General features: G+C 49.0%; 6 protein-coding genes across 6 annotated transcripts; 3 read left to right on the top strand and 3 right to left on the bottom strand.

Annotated features, from left to right (window-relative positions):
- Nucleotides 1–169: 169 nt before the first annotated feature.
- Nucleotides 170–2718, bottom strand: VC83_02252 (uncharacterized protein). Its single transcript, XM_024465919.1, has 4 exons — nt 1870–2718; nt 1708–1823; nt 1575–1659; nt 170–1524 (listed from the first exon to the last, which is right to left on the bottom strand). The coding sequence occupies exons 1-4, from the start codon at nt 2228–2230 to the stop codon at nt 413–415; spliced, it is 1674 nt and encodes a 557-aa protein (XP_024326863.1). The 5' UTR covers nt 2231–2718; the 3' UTR covers nt 170–412.
- Nucleotides 2719–4916: 2198 nt separating this feature from the next.
- Nucleotides 4917–10557, top strand: TOP2 (DNA topoisomerase 2). The gene is made up of 2 exons (XM_024465918.1): nt 4917–5266; nt 5349–10557. The coding sequence occupies exons 1-2, from the start codon at nt 5195–5197 to the stop codon at nt 10272–10274; spliced, it is 4998 nt and encodes a 1665-aa protein (XP_024326866.1). The 5' UTR covers nt 4917–5194; the 3' UTR covers nt 10275–10557.
- VC83_02250 (uncharacterized protein) lies at nt 10558–14666 on the bottom strand. The gene is made up of 2 exons (XM_024465917.1): nt 14584–14666; nt 10558–14534 (listed from the first exon to the last, which is right to left on the bottom strand). The coding sequence occupies exon 2, from the start codon at nt 14415–14417 to the stop codon at nt 10905–10907; it is 3513 nt and encodes a 1170-aa protein (XP_024326865.1). The 5' UTR covers nt 14418–14534; nt 14584–14666; the 3' UTR covers nt 10558–10904.
- Nucleotides 14667–15098: 432 nt separating this feature from the next.
- Nucleotides 15099–16043, bottom strand: VC83_02249 (uncharacterized protein; the record flags this gene model as incomplete). The annotated part of the gene is made up of 2 exons (XM_024465916.1): nt 15099–15968; nt 16020–16043. 2 exons carry the CDS (start codon nt 16041–16043, stop codon nt 15099–15101), a joined length of 894 nt encoding a protein of 297 aa, XP_024326635.1.
- Nucleotides 16044–16566: 523 nt separating this feature from the next.
- VC83_02248 (uncharacterized protein) lies at nt 16567–20421 on the top strand (the record flags this gene model as incomplete). The annotated part of the gene is made up of 1 exon (XM_024465915.1): nt 16567–20421. One exon carries the CDS (start codon nt 16567–16569, stop codon nt 20419–20421), a length of 3855 nt encoding a protein of 1284 aa, XP_024326636.1.
- Nucleotides 20422–21147: 726 nt separating this feature from the next.
- Nucleotides 21148–23673, top strand: VC83_02247 (uncharacterized protein; the record flags this gene model as incomplete). Its single annotated transcript, XM_024465914.1, has 3 exons — nt 21148–23354; nt 23407–23501; nt 23551–23673. 3 exons carry the CDS (start codon nt 21148–21150, stop codon nt 23619–23621), a joined length of 2373 nt encoding a protein of 790 aa, XP_024326629.1. The 3' UTR covers nt 23622–23673.
- Nucleotides 23674–24700: the final 1027 nt, after the last annotated feature.

Raw genomic sequence — 24700 nt, 5'->3', positions numbered from 1 at the left:
CTAAACAAATAATAAAATATCAATTAAAGCATTCTGCCACACAAAATTGACTCATGAATGACCTTCGTGCAAGTAAAGTATTCTCATGGTAACTATTATCATCCCATATAAAATATGACAGTATAAAGACTGCATATCAGCGGATACCAAAAAATTGCTCAACAAAGCGCCCGCAACTGCAAATCCAGAATACAGAATACTTCATCTGGATTCAACAATACATTCTAATTAAAGCCAAAACTAAATGACATGCTCTGCTAAAATCGCGCAGTATACAATATTCAAACCCCGAGCCCCATTTTCCATATTCGTTGTGTCCATGGCCTGCCTATGGCCGTCATCGTATCGACATAGCTCGTTACCGTGTGCTCATATTCAGTGTATCCAGCCTCGATCTCCATTTTGATTACCATCACAAACTTGCTGCCCTCTTTCTCTTCGTGCCTTGTTCGATTCCGTTCCCCTCGCCAACGCTAAGACACATAAGCATCAGCGCCGCACTCTTCTCCTCTTCGCCCACCCCTTTCTCAAGAGATGAGTTAACCTTTGCAAGCCACGCAACGTTGTCTGAGCTCCCATTTTGGCTCTCCACGTCTTCGATTACCTCCCTATCCCCCTTTACCCGCTTTGGGCTGACATTTGGGCTGCCATCACTATCCGCATCATAAACCTCCTCATCCATACCAACCCCTCTGATCCCCAACCCAACCATTCCACGAGGTCTCATTGGTGAAAGAGTGTTTTGGTTCATAGCCGGGCCCCCAAACCCGTGCTCACCTGCAGTGCGAGGTATGGCGCTTAGCCAAGGGCTCGCAACCGGACTTTGGTTTGGAGTCGCAGGATACGGTGGAGTTGGAGGGTGTTGGAGGGCTCGAGACCTCCAACCCGGCACCTGGCGCTGTATTTCATGCTCTCTCGAGGTGATTTTCCCATTAGCCGAAAAAGCAGTCTTGTTTTGCTGCGCAAATCGCACCTGGGGATGCGAGTTCGCCGTTGTCCAACCGGACGAGGTGTAGCCTGAAGCAGGAGATGATGGAAGAGGGGTGTATGCTGTCATTGGCGTGGGCGGACCGGAGAACTGTGCTCGGTCAAATTTTTGGTATGGCATGCTAGTCTCGGACTCCGTGTCAGTGATTTCGCCGCGAAGGGGCCCTCGGCGTTTTGGCTTCAGCCTCTTCGTGGCTTGCTCGTGGACCAGGGGAAAATCATTGGGTGTACTTCGGGGTGACACAGAGTCAATTGTTCGAACCGTTCGCTGGTTAGGACTGGGCGTCGGATTTTGAGATGCGGGTGAAGATGGGTTGGACGTGGGACCATTTGTGGCAGCAGAACGGAAGGCTATAGCTTCTTTGGTGCCATGGATAATGACCGATGGGTCGATAACCATTCGCCCACAGAGAGGGGACTCGTTGGGTGTGCATTGTGATGGGAAACTAGGCCCGAATATCGGGATGAGAGCGCCGGCGATGTTGGCACAGAAGGTTGCGCATAATGCCATGGCACATGGATATGGCATCCAGTATCCTTCACCATGTCAGATTATTTGTCCGAAATGCTGGAAGAACAGGCCATACCTTGAGCAGCAAGTGCACCTCCTGTGATGCTGTGGGTAATTTCTTTGAGCCCCGGATTCATATTAAGCATCTTGGCTGGAATGGTCTGCGGTTCATTAGAAAGTGTGGTAGTTTCGAGAACAGAGAGGCGAACCTTCGAGTAATTACAGCACTTGAAGAAAGGCGTAATACGGACAAGCCCGATATTGTAGTCCCACATTACCGTGTGTTCTTTCTCTTCTCCTGGAAGTCGGAACGTGTATTGGAAAACTGATAGTGATGTCAGCAATGCCAAGAATATATATTGCAATCCTACCTTCAAAGCTGTGTCGACCAGTTTTCTCAAGGAAGCTTTTCTTCTCGCTGTTGTATGGGATATGGCGAGGATATTTCACAATCTCTCCGAGGGGAAACACCTTGTACTTCTGGACTTCCCGAGCGCTCTCTGGGTCAAGGTTCTCAAACGGAGGAAACATGACAGTTCCCATAACCTTGCCTTTAAAAAAGACAGCACCATCTTTACTCATCTTAGATTTTGCTGAAGACTGTAGGCCACTGGGTCGCGGGCTTTCGTTTGGAGATAGATGCGAATAGTAAGATGGAGAGCTCGAAGGTAAACCAATCCATCGAGACTCTGAGGTAGATATGGGGTTGAGAAGCGAAGACAAGGAAAGCATAGCGCTGAAGAGAACTGCTGCTGGCCCTTCCGACGAGCTATTGAAGGTCTCAGACGGTGTTCCAGAATAAGTTGTAAGTCGTTGGCTCCGACTTTTAAAGCAATGCAGTCAACTTGATGTCGATGGTTGAGTCCTTGGAATGAATGAGTGAGGATATAGATGCCCAGTCAACCCCATGCAAGCAGCCTTGGAAGGCTCGGAATAAAGATTCAAAGAGCACTGGAAAGAAAAATTCTTGGGTCGGTTCTGGATATGTGAGTTTTCTCGGCGGGGTCTACGGCCCTTGGTGGTGGTGTCTTAGTGATAGCCAGTGAACATATGAGACTCCGTTTGCACGCACACTAATATTTATGAGCCGAGGGTTGCTAGGTGAACATGCAGGATTATGCAGGCTCTTGAAAGGGCTGTCTGCGTGTTAACGTGTCTTCCTTTATTTGTCGCGCTGTTCAAGGGTAAGAGATGATTCTTATCAACGGATCCAAGGGGCCATTCAACGGCGTTTCAGGGGCTCCATCAGGATGACAAGCCGCCAGCGAATACTGGAGGTAAATACGATAACAGTCCGCATCCTCGTCCGCTATGCCTATCCACATAACCCCAGACGGACGGCAAAGTCTCCCTTGGTGATGGAACATGGTACAGCTTCGAGAAAATTAGTCTCAGTAGGTCCCAGTAGCTGCAAGTTTCCAGTCGAAAGAGTTTCTGGCTGGCTGCTTGGATGGACAGGGGTCTATTTCTACCCCGATGAAACCGTGGTTTGACAGCAGCACACAAATTCTAACGCCGTAACGGGAGGAAGTAGTGTTTGAATGGGGTTAGGCGAATATGTGGTTACGGGTGGTGGCTGCAGGACAGGCGGATAGCTGCATATTTATGCAGCAGAATTGCCGCATGGATGTGTTTCCGGCCCTGACTCTTGTGGCTGGGGAGAAAGAAAGTGCCTATCACAGCATCTTCCGTAGTAAGACAACTTGATTGACTCGATGCAAGGAGCAGGGTAGCTTGGTGCTTGCTATCGTTGAGGTTGACATCTCGGTGTCAGAAGTCATGTAAGAATGTGCCAAAGGAATATATCCCGTCTCTTTTTTATTAACATTTCCGGATTTGATCATGCTTCTTGTCGGCGTGAGCATCCGTATATTGCATATGCCATCAAAGACAGGAGTGTAGCTCCGCAAGGAAGTTTCCATAGCCATTCGAGAAGCTTGTTAAGGAAGGATTGCTATTCCCCAAATAATGGCATGTATTTGTCATTGCTTTGACTCTGATGACCCACAGGACAGCCATGCAAGTAGGCGCGTCTGAAATCCAGCGTCCCCATGCCGTCATGTCTTGCAACGCCGAAGATTTTGAGCTGGCAAAGGTTCATCGCGGCTAGTCTCTCTCGCTGGCCAACAGGAGAGGGGACCTCGAAGAGAGAGTTGAGGTCATGCACAGAATAAAGAGCCGAAGGATGATACCGCAGTAGAATACTACCATCGGAACCTAGAAATCAATAAGAACATAAGAGGGAGTCTTATTTCAAGATATCGTATCCGCTCACCTGGACGATCTGGGACCCGACAATGGATTCTTAATGTGAGAGTATTGCAACGTAGAGGATTATCATATTGAGGATTTACTGTGCTTGACCCAGAACCGGAACCAGTTCAAGCTAGGGCACGGCTTTTCTCCCACGAGTTGCCCCGGGGCCAGGCCATAGTTGGCAATCCCCAATTCTTCGAGTCGGCAAGATGTTGAAAGTTGGCGATAGCTATTGCCAGAAATCTGCAGTTAACCGTTGCGTTGATCTGGACTACCCACGTGGCTCGAGCCAACCACTTTCCAGAGCTGCTACTGTAACTATATAAACGGAGCGATGAAGTTGAGAATTAATTTGCCTCGGGATATGCCTGGTCTAGGTTGAACGAAAGAAAGTCACAGCAACCCCCGTGGCTTTTCTCTGGAGCCAGGTTCATAAATCACCAATTAATTCAAAAAAGACCTAATATGAGCGTGGACGGAAAACCAAATCGTGCCATAGCCTCTTCGTTACCGTCCCATTTCCATCAAGGGCTCATTTGTGTTTAATATCATCATTTCTATTCCACAATGAATCCCTCTCCGCTTTTCATCTTCATTTCCGCAGGATCTGCAAGTATATCACCGCATCAGGGCTGTTTGAGCTTCTAGTACGACCTCAAGAGCTCTTTTGGCTTTCCGGGGTCGTCCACGTTCAGTGACACTGACACGAGCCTCAATATGGCAAAGTATAGGCCACCCTTGCCGCCAATAATTCGGAGTTGCGAAGAGGTATAGCAGCGTAAAATCACCAAAAAGGCTGTCAGGGGTGACGAAACGTGCGGGAAGCCATTGTAACAGGCGGCTCTTGCTGCGGCTGGGATTGTGTTATGAGCAATCAAGGAGCCTCAAAATAGTACAACCATGCCAAAACGTCAGGGTCAGTTACACACATCATCTCCACGCCGAAGCTGTCATCTCCAGTCATCTTCTGCTTGTTTTCAATTGTCAGGATGTCCAAACTGCTTCTGCCTCGAAATTGTCAGGATAATCAAATCTAAAGTATGATTCCCATGCCATGATTCACAGTTTCAGGAATACTGTTGTGGCTTATACTGAGCTGGTCGTGGAGTTGATATCCAAAGTAAACAAACAACCAAAAGTACGCGAAGTCGCTTTTATATCACGTGACACGATCAAAGTTTGTGCCTGATGGCCTGAAACACCACGACGCGGTTTCCTCGCCAGAATCCCGAGCTTTGTTTACACAAGAGAACCCCGAATCCAAGGACAACAAATAACGCACATTATCGTCAATGACAGCACGCCAACCCCTCCAGATACTCTTCGCCTAATTATCTTCTCAACGGCAGCAGGATAGGCAAGCTCTATTCGAATTCAGTGCTTGCCGCACTCCTCTTACTGTCATCTGCTGCCTCGATTTTTCCGGTCACATAATTCTCCATGGACGACTCCGTTATGGATGACTACGATGACTACGGCGATTCCGATAACTTCTCCCCAGTCCCTGTTGTTGTGAGTGCTTGAATTGATGCGCCCATGCCTATATTTGGAGCGGTGCGAAATTGGTATGCGACAAGGCTAATTGAAACTGTAGAAAGCCAAACCGAAGCCCAAGGATGCCCCCAAGAAAGCACTTGCAACCAAAGCCGCCGCGAAGCCAAAGGCTGCCCCCCAAAAATTGTCCCAGACTACACTGAAGGCCAAGTCTGTACCGAGTAAACGCCCAAAACCCGACAGTGACGACGAGGATGCAGCAGAAGATGGCGAGGCTGCAATTGAAGATGACACAATGTTATCGAATACCCCGCCAAGCGCAAAGAAACAGAAGAAGGCCCCGGCCGTGAAGAAGGCGGCAGGAAAGCCTCTGGAAACGATTGAGAACGAAAGTATGAACTTAGACGGCCCTACCGAATCAAAGCCCAAGAGTGGCAGCGCGACTGATCGCTATCAAAAACTCACCCCTCTTCAGCACATCCTCAAACGTCCCGATACATATATTGGCTCCGTCGAACGAACTGAACAGCAAATGTGGGTCTTCAACTCTCAGACAGAGCAAATGGAGACTCGGAAGGTTCAGTACGTTCCTGGGCTATACAAGATATTCGACGAGATTCTTGTAAATGCAGCCGATAACAAGCAAAATGATTCAAACATGAAAGCCCTCAAGGTTACAGTGGATCGCGAAAAGGGAGAGATCAGTGTTGAAAACGATGGTCGAGGTATCCCCGTTGAGATCCATAACAAAGAGAAAATCTACATTCCGGAGATGATTTTCGGGCATCTTTTGACATCATCTAATTATGATGACGAAGAATCGAAAACAACGGGAGGCCGCAACGGCTATGGTGCGAAGCTTTGCAATATCTTCAGTACATCGTTTACGCTAGAAACCCAGGACAGCAAGAACGGGAAAAGGTATAAGCAGACTTGGACCGACAACATGTCCAATATGGGCAAAGCGAAAATCACAGCCAACAAGTCATCAGACTTCACGAGAATAACTTTCAATCCGGATTGGAAGAAGTTCCAGATGGATGGCATTGACGATGATTTCGAAGGCTTAGTCAAGCGACGAGTTTATGATCTTGCTGGCACAGTGAAAGGTGTATCTGTGTATCTCAATGGCACCAAAATCAAGGTCAACTCCTTCAAGAAATACATTGAGATGTATGCCAAGGCCATCAATGCCGAACGTGGCCTCCAAGACGCAGAAGTCAAGACAAGCGTTATTGTTGACGACGACGACTCACATAAGCGGTGGGAAATTGGCTTTGCTGTTTCAGATGGCTCTTTCCAACAAGTTTCCTTCGTGAACTCTATCGCCACGACCTCCGGAGGCACACACGTCAGTTATATTGCTGATCAGATTTGCCAAAGGCTCCTTGACCACGTCAAGAAAATCAACAAACAAGGGACAGCACTGAAAACGAACCAAATCCGAAACCATATTTTCCTCTTCGTCAATTGCCTGATTGTCAATCCTGCTTTCACTTCTCAGACCAAGGAGCAACTGACAACCAAGGTCAGCCAGTTCGGCAGCAAATGCCAGGTTACGGAAGAATTTTTGAAGAAGATCGTCAAAACCGATGCAGTTGCCAACATCATGCATTTTGCTCAGCAAAAAGCCGACCAGGTATTGTCAAAGAGCGATGGCAACAGACGTTCGCGTATGACCAACCCCAAACTCGTAGACGCCAACTTGGCAGGAACGAGGCGTGGACATGAATGTACCTTGATCCTCACTGAAGGTGACTCGGCCAAAGCCTTGGCCGTTGCTGGCAGAGCCATCCTGGACCCTGACAGGATTGGAGTGTTCCCGCTTCGAGGAAAGATGCTTAATGTTCGAGACGCTTCCATCGACCAAATATCAAAGAACGCTGAGATCCAGAATATTAAGCAATTTCTTGGTCTCAAGCACAAACAGGTCTACACCGATCCTCAGTCGCAAGGCCTTCGTTATGGACATCTGATGATTATGGCTGATCAAGATCACGATGGTAGCCACATCAAGGGGTTATTGATCAACTTCCTACATGTGGCCTTTCCCAGCTTGTTAAAGCTGCCTAATTTCTTCCAAGAATTCATCACGCCTATCGTTAAAGTGTGGAAAGGTCCCAATCCAAGAACCGCCATTTCCCGCACATTCTTCACCATGCCTCAGTATGACGAATGGAGAGAGAGGCATAAACACGAACGCAGTTGGAAGCACAAGTACTACAAGGGTCTGGGAACTAGCACCACTCAAGACGCCCAAGTCTACTTCACGAAACTCGATGAGCATCTGAAAGAGTTTGAGCCCATCAAGAGAGAAGAGGAGGATTTGTTTGATCTTGCATTCTCGAAGAAGCGGGCCGATCACCGAAAACAGTGGTTAGGCAACTTCATCCCTGGCACTTTCCTCGACCACTCGTCCAGCAAAATCTCATACGACGATTTCGTTAATCGCGAACTTATCCTTTTCAGCATGGCTGATAACATGCGATCTATTCCTTCAGTTATTGATGGTCTTAAGCCGGGTCAACGAAAGGTCATCTATTCTGCATTCACTCGCAACATCACTTCAGATATGAAGGTTGTGGAGCTTGCTGGTTACTGTTCTGGACTGACGGCATACCAACACGGAGAACAGTCGCTTCAGGGTACTATCATTGGTCTCGCCCAAGACTTTGTGGGATCCAACAATGTCAACTGCCTAGAGCCCAGTGGAAATTTCGGTTCTCGACTGGCTGGTGGAAGTGATGCTGCGAGCCCACGTTATATCTATACTCGATTGTCGCCCTTCGCAAGGCGCGTCTTCTCCCCTCTTGATGAGGCAAATCTCGAATACAATACGGATGATGATCGCCGTATTGAGCCAAAGGTGTACTGCCCAATTGTACCCATGGTCCTCATCAACGGTGCCGAGGGTATTGGTACCGGTTGGAGTACTTCTATTCCCAACTATCACCCAGAAGACATTGTCACGAACTTGAAACGTCGCATGGGACGCCTCGATAGCTCTGAGGAACAGCCGTTTGAGACAATGACGCCGTGGTTCCGTGGCTGGAAAGGTGTCGTAGAAGAGGCAGGCCCAGACCGTTTCCGGGCCGATGGAAGAATCACCGAAGGCCCCGGAGATAACGAAGTTGAGATTACTGAGCTGCCTATTCGTGTCTGGACCGACGATTTTAAAGGCAAACTTGAAGAAGTCATCAAGGGCGAAAAAGTCACGTCATTCATCAAAGATTACAAGGAATTCAACGACCACGACAATGTCCACTTCGTTGTTCAAATGGAAGCTTCTCAGATGAAGGCTGCTCTTACTGAAGGCTTAGAAGAGAAATTCAAGCTGCAGAAGACAATTGCGACGTCCAATTTGGTTGCTTTCGATCTTGAGGGCCGCATCCGCAAATACACCAAGGTTGAGGAGATTCTTGAAGAGTTTTACATCCACCGACTTGCAATGTACACAAAGAGAAAGCAGCATTGGCTAGATATCTTCGGAAAGGAGTATCGTAAGTTGAGCAACCAAGCTAGGTTTGTTCTGGAGATCATCGACAACAAGCTTGTTGTTTCCAAGAAAACCAAGCCAAAGCTTGTCGCTGAGCTCCGTGCCAAGAAATACGAGCCATTTCCGAAGGTCAAAGACGCCAAAAAGGCAGGCGAGGCGGATGATGTTGTAGAGAACGACGAAGAAGGTCCAGATAACGAAGAGGGGGGTGCAAGAGATTACGACTATCTTCTTGGGCTTCCTATTTGGTCACTTACGCAAGAGCGCGTTGATAAACTCAAACGACAGATGGTGGACAAGAAGGCAGAGCTCGATGATCTTGATTCGTTGAGCGAAAAGGACCTTTGGTGCCGTGATCTTGATGCCTTCCTTGAGGTTTGGCATGCGGCCCTTGAGGAAGATACCCTGGTGAAGAAGAACATTCGATCACTTGGCCGCCGAGCGTCAAAGAAGCTTGGTGTTGGCAAAGGTGGCAAGTTGTCGTCCAAGATCAAGAAGGATGAAGAATACATGCCAACGAAAAAGGCAGCCAAGCCAGCAAAGGCCAACCCTGCCAAGGGAGTGGTCCAAGTTAATCCCACTGAGACAGCGAAGAAACGTTTCGAAGACATGTTCTCTGCAAAACCAAAGAAACCGAAGACTCAAACCCTTGGATCAGTTGGCGCCGAAGAGATGTCGGGACTTTCAGACGACGATTTTGCCGCTGTTTCGGCGGCACCTGCGCCCGCTGCGTCCAGGAGCAAGAGGGCGGCTGCCGCGAAGCCAAAGAATTGGCTCGTAGAGGACGACGACGAGTCTGAAAGCGACGACGACAAGATGCTCGGGGATGTCGGAGCGATGGTCAAGGGTATTGGTGCTGAATCCGACACCGCAGCGAACAATGGCCGCCTCTCTCTCTTCGCAATGTCAAGGCCAGGTAGCAGTTCCGGCAAAGGTTCCTCGGCATCTTCTAAATCCAAGCCAGCTGTTAAAAGCAAGGTTGTTGACTTGTCTGATGACGATGAGACTAATTATGATATGTTGGCCAAACCTTCGCCACAGAAAGCTCATGCACCACAGCCACCGGATCGAGACCTGGATAGCTTCCTGAGCGATGATGACAGTCTGCCTGCTGTAGTGTCGAAAGCAGCAGCGACCAAGCCAGCTCCGAAAGCAAAGGCTGTCCCAGCGCCAAAGCCTAAAAAGGCTCCGGTCGTGAAGAAGGCACCTGTGAAAGCTGCGGAACCAGCGCCAAAGCCACCCGGATTGTCTCCGGCTGCCAAGGCTTATGCTGCCAAGCAAGGCAAAGTAAAGGTCAACTCCAAGGCTGCCGCCAAAGACGATTCGGAAGATGATTTGGCAATGAGCGATGCGGAGGATGTCAATGACGATGTCACGGAAAGCCCTGTCAGGCCTGCTGCAAGGGGTCGCCCTGCTCGTGCGGCGGTAGTGAAGGCAAAGTCTAAGAAGCCCGTATATGCGGACAGCGACGAGGAGGAAGAGGAGAGCGTAGTGGAGGAGGACAGTTATGATTTTGATGAGAGTGACTAACATTCATTGAATTGCAGCTGTGTGGCGTGTGGAGTTTTTGTTTGGGAAGGGGAGATACGGGCGGGCTGGTGGATGGGATGGGATGCAATGGGAGAACATCATCTTCAACTGGTTCATTTTGCTTTGGGATGGTACTTATGGGAGGGATATTGCCTATGGTTATTGCTATTTGCTCATCGCCGTTGTATGGACCGGGATGCGCATGTTATGATTAGTTTTCGTTATTCGCGGCACCATGCTTCCTTGCTTGGGATATAAATATGACGCCCATACACATTCATGTTTTGACAAATTTTTATTATGAGCGTGCCATCTGGGAAAGAAGTAATGTATGCCAATCAACTATATTCCTACCAACGAAAGCCATGCAATAAAGTGCAACAAGGAAGCGAAGTCAACCAGTTCTAAATACCTTAGCTATACCTGAATCTGCCCCATTACAGTGATTTATTCATCCGTTTTGCCAACGCATAGTAATGTCAATATCCCATTCTCATCCCATTCCCCTCTCCAAGCACCCATAAACTCCAAAATACAATAGACTCATCTATCGTAAAGGGTATCCGCAAAAAAAGCAAACACAAAACGACCCGTCCATAACGAAATTAGAGTCCCATTCCACCGTTGCGCCTAACGAGGTATGAAGAGATCCGCGTTCTCACGGTCAGAGAATCCATCGTCAAGAGCAGTTAGAGGGGAGGAGGTGTGTGAATTAGAGTGCTCTGTTGACGACTCCGTGGTGGTAGATCCGTTTGTAGTGGGCACGTCGGCGGCTGCCTCGGGTTTGGTGTCGGGATTAAGATATTTGGAGGAGACCGCATCGTCTTGGGTGAAGGCGGGGAATGTTTGGGGTTCAGGTTTCGAGACCATGAAGCCATTCGCCTCCAGTTTGTGCTCCACTGAAGGTTCTGGTGTCGCCTCGTGTGATTGGAAACTTTGGAGGTCAATCAGGACCTGTGGATCGGCGTACTGTAGTGGGTAGGCGCCGGCCAGCTCGTGCTGTGCCAACTCCTGTGGTTCGGCGGCGATTGGTAACTCCGCAGTTATCGACAGATTAGTCTTGCGGGCATGTATGATGGTGTTTTCTTGAGGGAGGCTAGGCGGGGTGTTAAACAAAGGTGGAAGAATGCCGGTTTGAAACTGGACCGGTGGTGGATCCTGTTGAGATGCGTCCATCTTATCTGCATTTTGTTCTTTGGCAGTAGAGGAAGCGGCAGAAGATATGCGAGACTTGATGCCTTTGCGGACAATCGCTTTATTGGTTGCGTTACCAACAAGACTCCTCTTCCTTTCCTTCCTAGTCTCATCATACGCATGCTGATAGCATCCCCCGCATCGCTTCCCTTTGCCTGTAGAGTCCTCATAGCCATGCCAGCTAGTAGACTTAGCTGCCTTACACTGTAGACAGTAGCCTTCTTTCAAAGGACGAGGTTGTCTCTTCGACGCCTCGGGTGTCTGACTCTTGCTGGATCTGGACAGAGTATTACGGTTTCCGCCCATATAAGTGCCACTGGTGGCATTGGCTTCGTCAAAGGCTGGTGCCTCGCCCTTGTTATTAGCTTCCTTTTGGGCGTTTTCTTTTGAGTACTTTCTCCCACAAGTCCAGCACAAGGTGCCCGTGCCATTTGGCCCCCTCCTGTCCACAATAATGTCAGTCTTGTGGCAATTGTCACACATCTTTTGGCTTGACACTCCCATCTCAATGCTAGGCAACAATGTGGCCGGAGTCGCAGCTTCCTTGTTAGCTTCCTGGTCAGGTTTTGCTTTGGCCCGCCTCTTCGCGCAACGTCCGCACAAGGTATTCGGACCATCGGGCCCCCTTCTGTCCACGGTGATGGTAGACCTCTGGCACTCGTGACATTTCCTTTTCTGTGACACTGCTTCCCCAGTGCTGGGCGAGTCGATCCCATTAACCACACCAGCTTTCGTATTAGCCCTTGGACGTGTGTGTCGGATAGCATCGCCACCTAATTCTACGACGGTACCGCAACGTTTGCAGACTAAGCGGTTGCTACGGACCTGCGCATCATATTCACAGGTGCCGCCAGTAGACGACCCAGAACAGATCTCTGGGCGCTTCGACTCAACCAAGACTGCTCCCGCAGGAGAGTTATTCGCGCTCGCATTTAGCAGTTGTGCTATAGCCTCCAGTGCTTTCCCTTCTAGTGCTTCAACTGCACTCTTTCCCTTGGGTTTTCCAGAGGGGGTGCCATTTGGCGTATAATCCGAACCTGCTACTGTCGGAGAGTTATTCAAGTGCTCGTGCGGCAGCAATGATATCGCATCCAGAGTAGCAATCGGTGCTTTCGCTTGGAGTGCCTCAATTGCTCTCTTCTTTCTTTTGCTTTTTGCTGCGGGAGTACCATTCGACGTATAATCCGAGTCTTCATCATCTCTCAAACGGCTCCTCTTTGCATATCTCTTTCTCCCGGACAATGATGAAGGTGGTAACATATTCACTGTGGTACAAGTTGTATGGTGTAGGGTGCTGCCTTTATGGCACCGAATGCCGCACTTTAACCCTTGCATGAGGCACGAACATTTGGTGCTCAGCGAACATGCTTTCGAGCAGCTGCATCGAGAAACCATTCCAGAGATCTCGTCGCATATCTTGTCAAAATCGCCTAGTTCATCCTGTCTATAACCGTGCTCTTCAGGCGCATCATGGACGGCTACCTTGATGAAGTCCAAAATAGCCTGGCTTTGTCTGGGGAGCGGCTCGTTTGTGCATATGTCATTCTTCATCAGATAATGCCAAACGTTCAGCGTTTGCGGCAAGGTGTTCCTGCGCCATGCCATGCCGCCAAGGAAGAAGCAGTTTGTCAATGTAATTGGCGCATGTATCGTTCCGGGTGGCTGTATTAACATATCGCCTCGGGTAAGGGCAATGACAGGAATCTTGCCATCGGGTTTGGGCCTCCAGTTAATTCCTTCCTTTGAGAATCCAAGTCGAGCTGCGTCCTCATCTTGAGCGTTCATGTGGTGCGTTGGATAGACTGGCCAGTACTTGACAACATCTTCAGCTTTCTCGTCCGGGCTGTCGATGTTTCCTTCGAGAACGATAAAAGTATAAACTCCCGCATTATCGATATGCCAGGAAGAGCAAGCTCCCCTGTGTGCAAGGATTCGAAACTGAGTACACTTCTGGATGTCACTGTGCGAAAACAACATCAGAGTAGTCTTGCCTATTCCACGGTCCTGTTCTGAAAGCGGGACCAAGCGCTCATCCAGTGACCTGTATATCATGCCTTCGCACTCATCTATGGCTTCGAAGAGTAGCTGGTAATCTTTTGCGAGTCCTTCGGGCCAGTGCCCCACGGTCTTGTCGGAAATGTTCAAGAGGTTCATCGGCGGCGTTTCGAGGGATATAACATCACTGTTCTGTGAAGTGCGCCATTGTTGGATGGCATCTTGCAGAGGTATGTTTTCAGCGGCGCCATCATTACATTGACGGTTCAAGCGTTGAACATCAACCCATTTTTTGTTTGTCCTCTTTTCCTGCTCTCTCAGCCATGATTCCGTAGATTTGGCAGGCCGACGACGGGAAAATTCCGGATCCCGAATTACCACGAGCTTGGGTGGGTTATTAGCCCGTGACCATGCTGCGTGCTCCGACTCGGTGAGTAGAAGTATGTCCGCCTCATCATACGTGCAGCTGCATCTCCCATGTATTGAGGTCGTGGAAGGATCCAGGCCGACGTGTGCTGATCCCACTCCACCAGCAGTCCACACACGAGCAGGCCTGCCATTGTCAAACACATAGTGTGCCAGTTCTCCCAGGCGTGCGAGGTGTGAATCTGGATTCTGACGTATAACTTCATTGTACTCTTCAAACAATTTGTGCCTTCTTGGGTCGTTGAACAGCCGCGCTTGTTGTGTCTGGGCGGGGCACTCGTCGTTCAATGACTGTTGTTGAGGGCGTGGGAGGCTCGCTGCATCCTGAGGTGACTCCATTTTTATATCGGGAAGCTCTGTAGGTGTTTTATGGACTCCCTCGGTCTGAAGGCAACCCATATATTCTTCCATCTCTGCTTGGCTTCTTGTAGGAGCGCATTCGGGAAGTTGAGAGAAGTCGAGAGCTTGTAGTCCATCGGCTGAGGACATTTCCGCAGGTTTAAGAGCTTCTGCAAACGTTTGCTCCATGGCGGGTATATATCAGTTGGTATATCATCGAGGTGGCCGATCAGATTCTCAAGGCGTTGATTTGAATGTTAAGGTGAATCGGATGCTGCGAGGCTGCGAAGTTGACAGCTACTCGTCCTTTGGCAAATTTAGTTATAAGTACATAGAACGAAAGTATTATACAGACAACATATGTGTAGATTCGTCTTCTGGCACTGCCTTGTAATATAATCGTTGTTGGCGCCCTTTCGAGGTTCTGTTGCTATCTCGTGGGACTACTAGATCCTACCAGACTTATCGCGGAATACACTTATATCCGCTCCGCTCCACACTTGTGCTTAGCGCCAACGTCGTGTTTATTTAACTTCACTCAGTCAAGACATCACTTTCTTCAGCAAACCTGTCACATTGATATATTCCGATTGAGGCTGATATAAATCGGCTTTGCAGCTAATATATTGAATTTTAGCGCTATGTTTCTCGTCCGGGTTAATCACAAGAGCCAGTGATCTTAACTCAGATGTAGCTGCCAACCCGTGGTTTGATAGCTCGACAGCCGCTCTTTTCACTAATCCCCAGCCCAAATGCAAAGAACTCCCGCTGAAGATCACGCCCATAAAATACCAAGACGCCTTCCTGTAACTCAGGCTGCTAAGCACTCCACAACACAAACACCAGACACCTTGCTGTCCCAATACATGCTCACTTCTTCAGTGCTGCAAACCTCGCCGCCAGTTCGTCAATATCGGGAATAGTACCGCCCACGGGCCCTTTACTCTTTAGATCAGGCTTCTTCGTCGCATTTGCATCTGCAATCTTCTGTGTCGGCTTCAAGTCGAGGGTGCCTATGACTCGCGGGTGTAAGTTGTCCGTGCTTGGGCTAGGTGGGTTGACCCTTAATGGGCTGCTTGGTCCGAAATCTCTCGGCGGAGTGGCCTTCGTCAGCGCGTCCCTCTCCTCCTCCACCCTGCTGCTTGCTGGTATTGGTTCCTCCAGGGCCTTCTCTGCTTGGACGCCACTCGAGGGGTCCTCGTCATCGGCATACTTCGGAGGGGTTCCAGGCTCTGCTTTCGGCCAGTCAACGCCATACGTGCTAGCTATTTCTTCCAAGTATCCGTTAACAAGAGCCTCGGAGGGCGGCTCTATCCTTAGCTTCTTGACAACCTTCTCAGCCACCTTGTTGTCCGTGTTCTCCGCCGCGTCCAACGCAAACTCCTTCCCGTATTTGTCTGTCAGTAGAGCCCGGACCACGTGTATCTCCTTGATGTCTATCTTTGGAGCTGCAAACATGATGCTCTTCACTGCCTCTTCCAAGCCCACGTCGCAGGTGGAGCTTTCCATCATGCCGACACGCGCAAGCAGGAGCTCGCAGTATAGTTCGAGTATCTCGTAGAGTTCGCAAGTGATGTCCGACCGAATGATGCCTTCGACGCGGATACGCGCGCTTTCGATTTTGCCAGCTTCTAATAATTGGGCCATTGAGCGCCGTGATTGTTTGGATACAGCTTCATCCTTTTGCTGGGCCATGCGAAGGCGCGCAATGGACAACTTCAGCTGTACCTTCAGCTTCGACTGTTCAGACGTCAGCATCGCAAACCAGATCAAAAAGTCGGGACAGCAAACCATATAGGAATTAGTGGGAGCCATGTCGAATAAAGTGTCGTTGCGCTTTTCAGGAACAGTTTCGCACAGAAATGAAGTGGTTGGATTCGCGGAAGCCTAGATTGTCGTCGTCACAGGTGGTGGGGTAACTTTGATAAGTACGAACGAGGGGCGAGGCGCGGTTCGCCGCTAAAATGCTCCAAGGGCGCTTTGTCAAGCAACGGCGACGAGGCTACTTTAGTACCAAACATCCCCATGTTATGACGACGCCGAGCAATTCTTTGATTTTTACTGCCCCAGACGCAAAACGAACATATTCGTCGAGCGATGGCGTATTGATGCGCTGCAGTTGGAATGCCTGTTAGGACAGCTCAGTTCAACAGTGACCTAGCGACCCAGCGAGGACGATGGCTACCACCCGGCTCAAGAACTTAACAACTCCTCCAGCTCTCGATATAGAGGGGACATCGAGTCTATCTGGCTTTACAGCAAGAATATTATCAATAGGTTGAAACAGACACAACAAGAATTTTGAGGTACCTGCGTCTCGTGGCGCAAAGTGTGCAGGATGACCGCCGCTCGCCCACCCTCGCCCGAGGCCGCTCCACGAGGAAGCCCGAGGCCAAGTCAACGCCCAAACTCGAATAAGAACGAGGCAGAGCCCGATAAAGCTGTTGAAAAGAAGCCAACTACATTGGATAAAGTGGGGGAATGGTCTGCGAAACATGCGTCGGCGATATGGGCCAATTTGCAAACGGGCAATCTCTGGCAAAGAATGCTCAAAAACACTATCGCCTCGACAATTGCCATAATAATAGCCCTGATACCTGCCGTTATTGGCGTCTATGGGAAGGCTACATATCTGGCGGTTATTACCACCGTTTTTGGCCATCCAGGGAGGCGCTTCGGCATGATGGCTGAAGCATTGATCCTGACAATTCTTGGGACGCTTTTTGGGGCGGCCTGGTCAGTGTTGGGAGTTTACCTATCGTCTTTGGTATATCATTACAATATACCGGCAGCTTTTACTATTAAGGGAGTTTTCCTCACATTGGCTGTTTTGTTTCATGGATACCTGAGGTCCCATACCCCACGGCTGTTTTTGGGGGTACTTCTGATGCTCATCGTCGTTGTCGTCACTTTGACAAACCCTGCTACAGCCGTTACTGTTGGATTAGTCACTGCTATCCTCTATCCAATTTTATCGGCAGTAGGGATCTTACTTATTGTCAATGTTACTGTTTTCCCAGAGTTCAGTAGTAGCTTTTTGGGCATTACCACCATTGAGACTCTGAGCCAGACAGTCAGCACTTTGAGAGACGCCAACAGCTACTTTGTCGCCATTCTCGAACCCAATAATGAGACGATTGTAAAACAAGACGGGGGCAGTTATGAGGAAGAAGCTGAGACGAGCGACCAGGAACTAGAAGCTCCAAAAGAATCTTTATTCCATAGGCTGCTTAAAGCAGCCAAGTCTCTACGGTCAAAACCGTTAAAGGAGGAACCCTTTGACCCCGCCAAAACAGCTGAAGGAGAGCGTTCTGGAGAAGAACCCTCTGCTGCAGAAGTTCCGAAACCTGTTATTCCGTCAATTATCGAGCTGAAATCATTGACTGATCAGAAGGCGAAGCTGCGAGCTAAACTTGAGAGCTGCAAATCTGCACAGCAAGAATGCATGTTCGAATTAGCATTTGCCGTTCTGCCGCCGCGAGACTTGAAACCAATCAGCGCTACGTCGATGAAGAAGCTCGTTGCGAACACAATATCCTTAATTGGTGCATGTGAGAGCAAATATGCATTACTGGGCGACATAGACGACGTTAAAGTTGCCAGTGATGGAGCTAAGGGTGTCAAAACTCCTACGGGAAGCATAAGTAGGAGCAGACGGTCCTCGTTTGATCAAGATTCTGAGACGGGCGGTGAATCAAGTCACGAGCAATTCAGCGACAAAGAAGAGTCACATATGCCTTGGAAGAAGAAGAAGAAGAAGAAGAAAGCCCATAGGAGTAAAAGCAGGGGTAGAAGAAGCAAAAGCAGAGCTAGGCTTAGGAGAGAGAAGGAAGACTTGGAAATGGTGAAGCCGCAGAAGGAAATAAAGTCCGCGGATGAGGAGCTCATGAGACGCCTACTAAAACGAATTGAAGGTCCTCTCCATTCACTCCAAGAAAACATCGACAAAAGCGTGGAAGTTATCACGTCTTGCCTGGCCTACTGTTATGATGTCCGAAAGCTCCCATCTGGTGCATTCCCCCCGAAGGGAATTGAATTGGAGGAATTGGACATCCACATTGACGCTATGAAAGCTTCCATTGTGGATTTCGACAAGAATGCCTCAGCCGCCCTCGAATCCGCTACAGCATATTATGAATCTCACAGCACGCATGTTGATGTGACACCTAGAATGGAGATTTTCTTGATCTCGAGCTTCATACTTAACCTTCGGCAGGCGGCAACCAACATGCGCAAAATGTTGAAGCATTCACGGAAATTGGTAGAGAAGAGGCAGGAACGCCATGAAAAACGAAGGTTGTGGGCTCCAAGGATTGACTGGCGGAAGTGGTTGACCACAGGTGGAGAACACGATATGCTGTCCCTTCCTGAACAGGGCCGGAAAGACAAGCGCCAGGGTAAGGAAGACCAACAAGATGACGACAAAGGGCCTCATGAGACACGAGCAAAGGTTAAGACTGGTGATCTTGAGGCTGGTGGCCAAACGGCACCAGCACAGAAACCCCCCATACCGAAGGTGACCAAAAAGGTCAAACCCAAGGAGAAGGAAAAAAGCTGGTTTGCACGTCTGCGGATCAAGCTCGCTGATTTTGTCGATGCGGTCGCAGCTTCGGATGATGTTGAGTACGCAATAAAGCTCAGTATTGCAGTCCTTCTGGTGACATGGCCTGCTTTCGTTGGGAAGTGGAATACGTGGTACTACCTAAATCGTGGATTATGGGCAGCCCTTCAACTAGTATTGATCACGGAAGTCGTGATTGGTGCCAGTGTTTGGGTCTTTTTACTCAGGGTTGTAGGGACAACTATCGGCTGTTGCTGGGGCTTAGCCGCATTTGAAGCCTCCCAAGGAAACCGTGTGATCACAGTTGTTATGTTGGTTATAGGGGTTGTTCCATCAACATATGTCCAGCTCGGAACCACGTACGTCAAAGCGGGCATGGTGTGCATCATATCGATGTGCATTGTCGCTCTGGCAAGCGTCGACAACACTCTGTCAGGAGGTGCAGTAGACAACTTTCTGAAGCGTCTTATTGCTTTCCTGGTCGGTGGAGCCGTTGCTATATTCATCGAATTCGCTGTATTGCCTGTTCGAGCTAGGGATCGACTTGTCGAGTCTCTCGCTGCAGCAATTCAAAAGATTTCGGAGATGGAGGCATGCCTGGCGTATGGCGTAGAGAGCGGAAAGAACACAGATGCGCGATCTCCAGAAGTCATAGAGAGGTTTGAGATCGCTATGGGTAAAGCCGAGGACGCACTTGGAGCAGCTGCGACTTTTCTTCCATTCTGCAACCAGGAACCTCGACTGAAGGGTTCTTTTGCTGGGCTTAGCCTGGTTTATCAGGAGGTTCTCTACGTCCTTCATCGCATCATAGAAAGAATGGACAACATACTCCAGCTACGGAATGAGTATGGCTCCGGCGTTCTCGAGGAACTTAACGAAGAGATTTACGCCTATCGAAGAAACCTAGCTGGCAGCATAACTTTGATTCTATTCGCCGTGCATGAAGCGCTTACAACTAAACTGCCACTCCCTCAGTTTCTGCCTTCTGCACGATTGGCACACCTTCGAGTTGTGAACCGCGTACGAGAGATTGTATTGGAGAATGAACCTGCAATCCTTGGCAAAGACAACATGGAACGATCGAAGATGGAGAAGCTCATGGTACGCCGGATGTTGCGCCAGAAGTTTCTGTCTTGGAACGCAGCCTCGGCTGGGCAGATCGAGATCATTGAGTATTTAGAGGAGCTGGTGGATCTTACTAAGCTCTTGGTTGGTGCGAACGAGTTCCGGAGCGGGCTCTTGACCAGGCCATCCTACTCTGATTATATCAAAAAAATCAAAGAGAGCGGGCAAGCCGAAGAGCGTGAAACACTAATTGAGGAAGAAAAACGCGGTCGGCAAGAGACCGAACCCAGCCAAGCTCCACAAAGACGCCGAAGCGGGCAATCCCAGGAAGCCGAGATGGCGGATAAAGTGGCTGAGAAATTGGAGCCTGGGGTGAGGAAGAGAAGGAACACTAGACTGGGCAGCATCGTCAATACTGAGGGTGGCGAGCAGATTAGCGCGAAGCTGGCGAATGCAGAGCTGCCGATGTCGTTGCGGAGGGTTAGATCCAAGAGGATTGAGGAGGAGTTGGAGAGGATCCGTAGCAAACAGAGCATTGAGGAGGAAGAGAGTAGGAAGGGCAAGTAATTATGGCGTATATAGTATATATCGATAGCGATTTAGCCCTGAAACCAGCTCGTCGTCACAGAATCGTTAAACTAATCAAGTGATGATCAAATTGACCCGTTTGATTTCGAAGTGAAGCCAGTGTGCCCAGGCGCTTTGCATGTTCTGCCGGCCAATTATGAAGCTATGCAGTATTATTTGCGTTATATGGTACATATGTAGCCTCTATTTTGTAAATTCCTATTACACTCTTATTTCCGGAGAAAAGGAGGGAGCTGGTTTATTTATGTGCTCTGATATGAATATTTTGTGTTTCTTGAGTGTGTGGTTCTGTTTGTTCCAATGGGCATAAGTGAGACTTGGGTCAGATATCCCACAACATGGGAGCCCATCTGGCAGAGAAAAACACAACAATTCCCGGGGCACATTTAAACCAGGATGTGGTGGACTTTCTATTACAATTGTAATCTTTTATTGCAACGACAGCCTACTTTTGAGTGTTGGGTGTAGCCGTGGGTTATAAGTTTGGCGACTTCCCTTTGAAGAACTGAGACCAACAATCAGCCACCTTTGTCCCAGTCAAATTCACCTACCTTCAACAACAAACCCAACCACCTTTTACTACCCACGTTCTACTACTCATTTCTCTTCATCAATCACCTTATCTCTCTCAATTTTATCCAATTGCTGTTTCCATACTGGACCTCAGGCGGGCCAGTTTGACATCAGTCGGACAATCGAAGCAAGATGGATCCCGTTACACCAGTCCCGAAACGAGCCTCGATATCATCCAGTTCTCTAAGCAAAAGCGAAGAGAAAATAGTAAAAAAGTTACACTCCAATCCAGAGCACCTATCTTCTGGTGAGCTGGCCCAGACACTGCTGAGCACCTTCAACAAGAACCTGGGAAAGTTCTCGTTTGCAAGGACGTTTGAAGCATACTTGAGATGGCTCGAGGCCCAACGCCGTGCACCACAGACAACAATCAACTACAACTGGAAGAACGTCGTCATGCAATGGACTCAGAGCTTGAAAGCCAGAGATATCAGACTCAAAGACCTGGTTCTTGGGGTTGAGCATTGGAAAAGGACTCATGGCCCGTTTCACGACTCAAAAACCGAGGTGAATCCAAGATACCCACCAACCATAGATGAGTTGGAGACTGCATACAATATGGATTTAAGACCTCATAGTGCTAGAAGCCCTCCATCTGCCCCTCCTTTGAGAAAGGGAGATCGCCATGTACCTGAGGAATCCAGACGTGCTCATAGAGGACCAGAACCCAAAACGCACGAGGCCGCCAAGTCTCCAGCGAAGCACTATTTGTCCTCGCCCAACAATTCGTCGGTCCGTGCAAGTGCACCGGGTGGCACAATTGGTCTGTTCGTTATGAATGTTGGGAACTACTCAAATAATGAAGTGGTAGAAATCTTCCATCCTGATTATCGGCATACCGTCACGCGACTAGAGGCGTGGTTGACAAACAGAACTGTGCATTTTCGGACAATTGAAGACAGGGACCGGGCTTATGACCTGCTTCCAGATGACTTGAAGGCCCGGAAAGACAAAGACCTTACACGCCCGCTTGTTAGAATATACGCAGGCAGAGGAACTAAGCAATGGTCAGATATCGATACGAGCAGTGGACATGCAGCCAGCCCTGAGAAAACATCGAGGCGGCTTGGTGGCAATAAAGATGAACCGGAAGAAGTAGGCCTTTACTTCATGAATACTGGGAGATATTTGAGGAAAGATGTGGAAAGGCTCTTCAGGGAAAGAGATATTTCGAACATTGTCGGCGTCGAACGGCTGAGTAAATCCAATGTGGTTGTGTGGTTCCCATCCAAATATCTCAGGGACAAGGCTTTGGGACACCTGCCCTCCTACTTGAAAGACGACAATGAAACATCACGCAAAACTTCACTCTTTGTGGTGCTTTTCAACCCTAGGGTGCATAGCAAGCATCCAGCAAGCCGCCTTCGGGAAAGGCAAATCAACGGACCTGACAAATTCTACAACAGAAGGGCTGACAAGAACGAAAGTCGAATTGAAAAGTCCGTTGCAACTAAACACGGACATATTTCACGCTGGGGGCACATTGGCGATGAAAACGATGGGTTTCGACGCCCAGACAGAACGCTCAGGGATGATGGGCGCCTCTCAAGATACGAGTCTACCAACAACTCGAGCCCCGAGTTCAGCCGCCATAAGGGAGCATCATTTGATAAGCCAAAAATCCCAGTATTTTCTCCAGTTCGACAAAATGATGAGAGAAAAAACGGATATTTAAATGATGAGGAACGTATGATGTGGGAACAGGACCAAGGGGATGCTTTCACTGGGATGTGGTTGGAAAAGCTCACCGATGAGATTATAAAGCAAAGAAGCAAACTGGAGAATCCAACCCATTACAATGCTCTAGCAAAGAATTTTTACGGCGAAGAAGAGCCCGTCGACAAAGAGGCGTTACGATATGCAGCTCCACTTATCAATGAGATTGGCAATGCCAGGCCTCGATTGAAGCGGTCCAGAAGTCCAGACCCCATCGATCATACGGAGAATATGGGCGATTGCTCTAAACGCACCAAGCTCGAAAATTACTCTTCTGGCGATATGGACAGTTTTGAGGGAGACATGTCGGATGGTGATGGCCTTGATTTCCGTACGCTTGGTCTCGGCAGGGTGAAGCGCCTCAATGCACTTCACATGTGGGATCTTCTTGACAATGCCAAGCGCTTGGAAGAATCTCTCGATAGTAATACAAGCAATTCAAGTGAAAACGATACAATGGTTGAGGAGATCTCGGGTAGTGATATTGATGGTGAGGACGAAGAGGCAGAATCCGAAGACGAGGAGGCAGAATCCGAGGACAAGGAGGCAGAATCCGAAGACGAGGAGGCAGAATCCGAGGACAAGGAGGCAGAAGCCGAAGTCCAACGATCTAACAATGAGTTGTACGTTGGCTTTATCCCATTTCGGACCTCCATGCTAATTTACTCATTGCAGAGAACCTATCTCGAGCCCAGACGACGGATGGTGCTCATCTCGAGATTACTGGGCTGGGTCTTCGGGAGGCTCTAATTCTTCCGAGCTTGAGGAAGGTAAGTTACAGATCCTCGACATTTTTTAACCAGAATCTCATGTTTTTAGGTGCCAGTGGCCAATCTGCCAGACGCAGACGCTGTGGAAATGAGCGACTCCGATGTCAAGTCAGACGCTGAGATAGCATACAGTAGCCCGGAGACACCATCAGAGTAAGGTGATGGGATGGATGATAGTTGGCGCTTATCACACTATATTGGCGGTCAATTTTAGGTTGTTCTGGCAGGTGGTTCGCAGTTGCTAGTCCCTGAAGACTCCCCACCAGGTTGCGATCAAAGTTACAAGACCTCTTTATTCTCAGTTAGCTAGTCTTGCGGGATCATGGAATTACGCAATTGCTATATCTAAATCCACACAGTTTCGGAGTATCTGGTTCCTTCTGGTTCTTCGTGCTCGCAACTGGTGGAAATAAATAATCACGGGTGGTGGAACTGATTGGCGTTGCATACAGAAACTCGCAACTCGTACTTGCCCGTAATTCCGCGTTGGGCTTATCTCGAGGCTTTCTTGTTCGCTCTTCCCCTCTCTCCTCACCATGTACATATAGCCACTGTCTCCGTCGTCTCATTTTTGCAGCACGCTTTCTGGTGTATCTACATACTGTCTTCGGGATTCCAGTTCTGGGTTCCAGTATTGTTGCCGCCAAAGGACTTCTCATACGGCTTTTCCGATGTCTCTGTCAAATGACGCTCCGCCGGAGCTCCCACAGCCAGTCAAGTTATTTAAGAAGATTGACGAGCCGTTTTTGATTTAGAGGGGCCCATTACTATCTCCTGTCATTGTAACAGGATCAACGGCCTCATTAAAGTTCTTCCTCTTCGTGGATTTGGCAATAGTACCAGTATTGAGATCGATGCGTAGGGGGGCATCCTACGCAGCTACAGCAGCTCGCCCGGCGTTACCCGCGAGTTCTGTCCTAGGTGTGGAGCGACTATATTCTGGCACAACACTGACCGGCCGGAGCTCATTGATGTTAGTGTCGGGCTATTCAATGCAGAGGGGGCAAGAGCAGAAGATTGGTTGGTTTGGTGGAAGGAAAGAGTTGGTTTTGAAGAGGACCGCTTCAATGGATTGATATGTGATCCGGTGACGTGCTTTGCTACGGGTCTTAAGGCGTCTGTTGAAACAGTTGTGCAGCATGCCGACTATTTAGAGGACTACGGATAGTAGCAGGCTTTAAGAGACTATAGATATTAGC

The sequence above is a fragment of the Pseudogymnoascus destructans genome (assembly GCF_001641265.1).
Source record: "Pseudogymnoascus destructans isolate 20631-21 unplaced genomic scaffold scaffold_4, whole genome shotgun sequence".
Lineage (NCBI taxonomy): Eukaryota > Fungi > Ascomycota > Leotiomycetes > Thelebolales > Thelebolaceae > Pseudogymnoascus > Pseudogymnoascus destructans.
This window is presented reverse-complemented; position numbering and strand designations above follow the sequence as displayed.

Bases quoted from the DNA above. Each gene is read 5' to 3' on its own strand.
- VC83_02250 (XM_024465917.1), bottom strand. From the start codon at position 14,417: ATGGAGCAAACGTTTGCAGAAGCTCTTAAACCTGCGGAAATGTCCTCA.
- TOP2 (XM_024465918.1), top strand. From the start codon at position 5,195: ATGGACGACTCCGTTATGGATGACTACGATGACTACGGCGATTCCGAT. The intron at 5,267-5,348 runs GTGAGTGCTTGA...TTGAAACTGTAG, and splicing joins TCTCCCCAGTCCCTGTTGTT to AAAGCCAAACCGAAGCCCAA.
- VC83_02252 (XM_024465919.1), bottom strand. From the start codon at position 2,230: ATGCTTTCCTTGTCTTCGCTTCTCAACCCCATATCTACCTCAGAGTCT. The intron at 1,824-1,869 runs GTAGGATTGCAA...CATCACTATCAG, and splicing joins TGGTCGACACAGCTTTGAAG to TTTTCCAATACACGTTCCGA. The intron at 1,660-1,707 runs GTTCGCCTCTCT...AATGAACCGCAG, and splicing joins AGTGCTGTAATTACTCGAAG to ACCATTCCAGCCAAGATGCT.